General features: G+C 29.3%; 1 protein-coding gene across 1 annotated transcript in view; it reads right to left on the minus strand.

Moving 5' to 3' along the window:
- Window positions 1–399: 399 nt before the first annotated feature.
- The window catches only part of LOC107713409 (netrin receptor DCC-like), a 17,896-nt gene continuing 16,528 nt past the window's right edge, over window positions 400–1,767 (minus strand). Inside the window, exons 3-4 of the mRNA XM_016518901.1 lie at window positions 860–1,014; window positions 400–429 (exon numbers count right to left, since the gene is read on the minus strand). Coding sequence (XP_016374387.1) covers window positions 400–429; window positions 860–1,014 — 185 coding nt within the window. The remainder of the gene's footprint in view (window positions 430–859; window positions 1,015–1,767) is intronic.

Genomic DNA, 1,767 nt, shown 5'->3' on the forward strand with positions numbered 1-1,767 from the left:
CATTACTCCAGTCTTCAGTGTCACATGATCTTCAGAAATCAGTATAATATGCTGATTTGCTGCTCAAGAAACATTTCTGATTATTATCAATGATGAAAACAGCCGTGTTGCCCAATATCTTTGAGGAAACGGTGACACATTTTATTTTTCAGGATTCACAGATGAACAGAAAGTTAAAAAGAACAGCATTAATTTAGAATATAAATCTACTGTAACATTATACATGTCTCAACTCTCAATTTTGATCAATTTAATGCATCCCTGATTAATAAAAGTATTAATTTCTTTAATTTATACTGACATAAGTGAAGTAACTAAAATACAAGCATCATATATCTGCTTCCAAACCCTCAAAATCATTACGAATGTGCAGTTTTTCTTATTTCTGCTCTCTAAACGTCAGTCCAGTGACAGAATCTCAGTGTGTGTCTGTTAATTAAGATACAATAAGATTTCAAACTTTATTAGACCCTCAAATAAGATGAGCCGCCACCTTCATCTCCAGATATCAGATCACCGTGATCAGATGAAAGCCCAGCAGGATGTGTGTGAATGAACGAAACCTCGTTACCAAGAGCTTCAAATAAATATTAATTAACGAATACATAATAATAAATACATAAATATTAATTAATGAATAAAATTAAATAAATAAATACTAATTAATGAATAAATAATAATCAATAAAAACAAATCAATAAATAAATAATACAAATGGAAACAAACAACAAATAAATAAATAAATGTGATGATGGAGAAATGTAAAAATAAAAGAATGAATGAATGAATCAATGAATGAATGAATGCATGAGTGAATAAATGCATGAGAATCACTGAATGAATAAGGAAGGATTCTCACCACGATCTGGAAGTAGTCGCTGGGAATGACGGCCTCTCCGTTCTTCACCCAGCGGACGGTGGGCTGCGGGTTTCCCGCCACGGCACACTCCATCTCGATGTCCGTGCTTTCATACGCGTACGTGTTCGACGGGTAGCTGAGGAACTGAGGCGGCACTGAGAACAGAGAGAGAGAGAAATAACACCATAAGACAAACACTGATCATGATGGATCACTACAAACGCTTCATTCCAATACGGACTGCGTGTGTTGTGTTCTAACACTTATAGATTATCATGACTTTAGTGAAATCATCATGTAAGCATCAAATTATGATTTGAGTCTTTCATTGAATGTCTGATGCTTTGTTGTATTCCTCATTTGTCTGCTAAATGAAGAAATGTATATATGCAGTAAATATAATATAACATATAATGTATAATAACATATTCCTTACTTGTAAGTCACTTTAGATGAAAAAAAAACACCTTCCAAATTAATAAATAATAAAATAAAATAAAACTTTGTTATATTTTTCATTTGTAAGTTGCTTTAGGGTAAACGCATTTTCTAGCAAATAAAATAAAATAAAATAAAATAAAATAAAATAATAAATAAAACTGTTGTATTTCTCATTCGTAAGTTGCTTTAAATGAGAAACATCTTCTAAATAATAAAATAAAATAAAATAAAATAAAATAAAATATAAAATAAAACTGTTGTATTTTTCATTTGTAAGTTGCTTTAGGGTAAAATCATTTTCTAGATAATAAAAAATAAAATAAAATAAAATAAAACTTGTATTTCTCATTCGTAAGTTGCTTTAAATGAGAAACATCTTCTAAATAATAAAATAAAATAAAATAAAATAAAATAAAATATAAAATAAAACAAAATAAAAAACTTGTAGAGTGCTTCAAATGGCTGTC

Source organism: Sinocyclocheilus rhinocerous, unplaced genomic scaffold, assembly GCF_001515625.1.
Source record: "Sinocyclocheilus rhinocerous isolate Xijiao unplaced genomic scaffold, SAMN03320098_v1.1 scaffold7686, whole genome shotgun sequence".
In the NCBI taxonomy this organism is placed as follows: Eukaryota; Metazoa; Chordata; class Actinopteri; order Cypriniformes; family Cyprinidae; genus Sinocyclocheilus; species Sinocyclocheilus rhinocerous.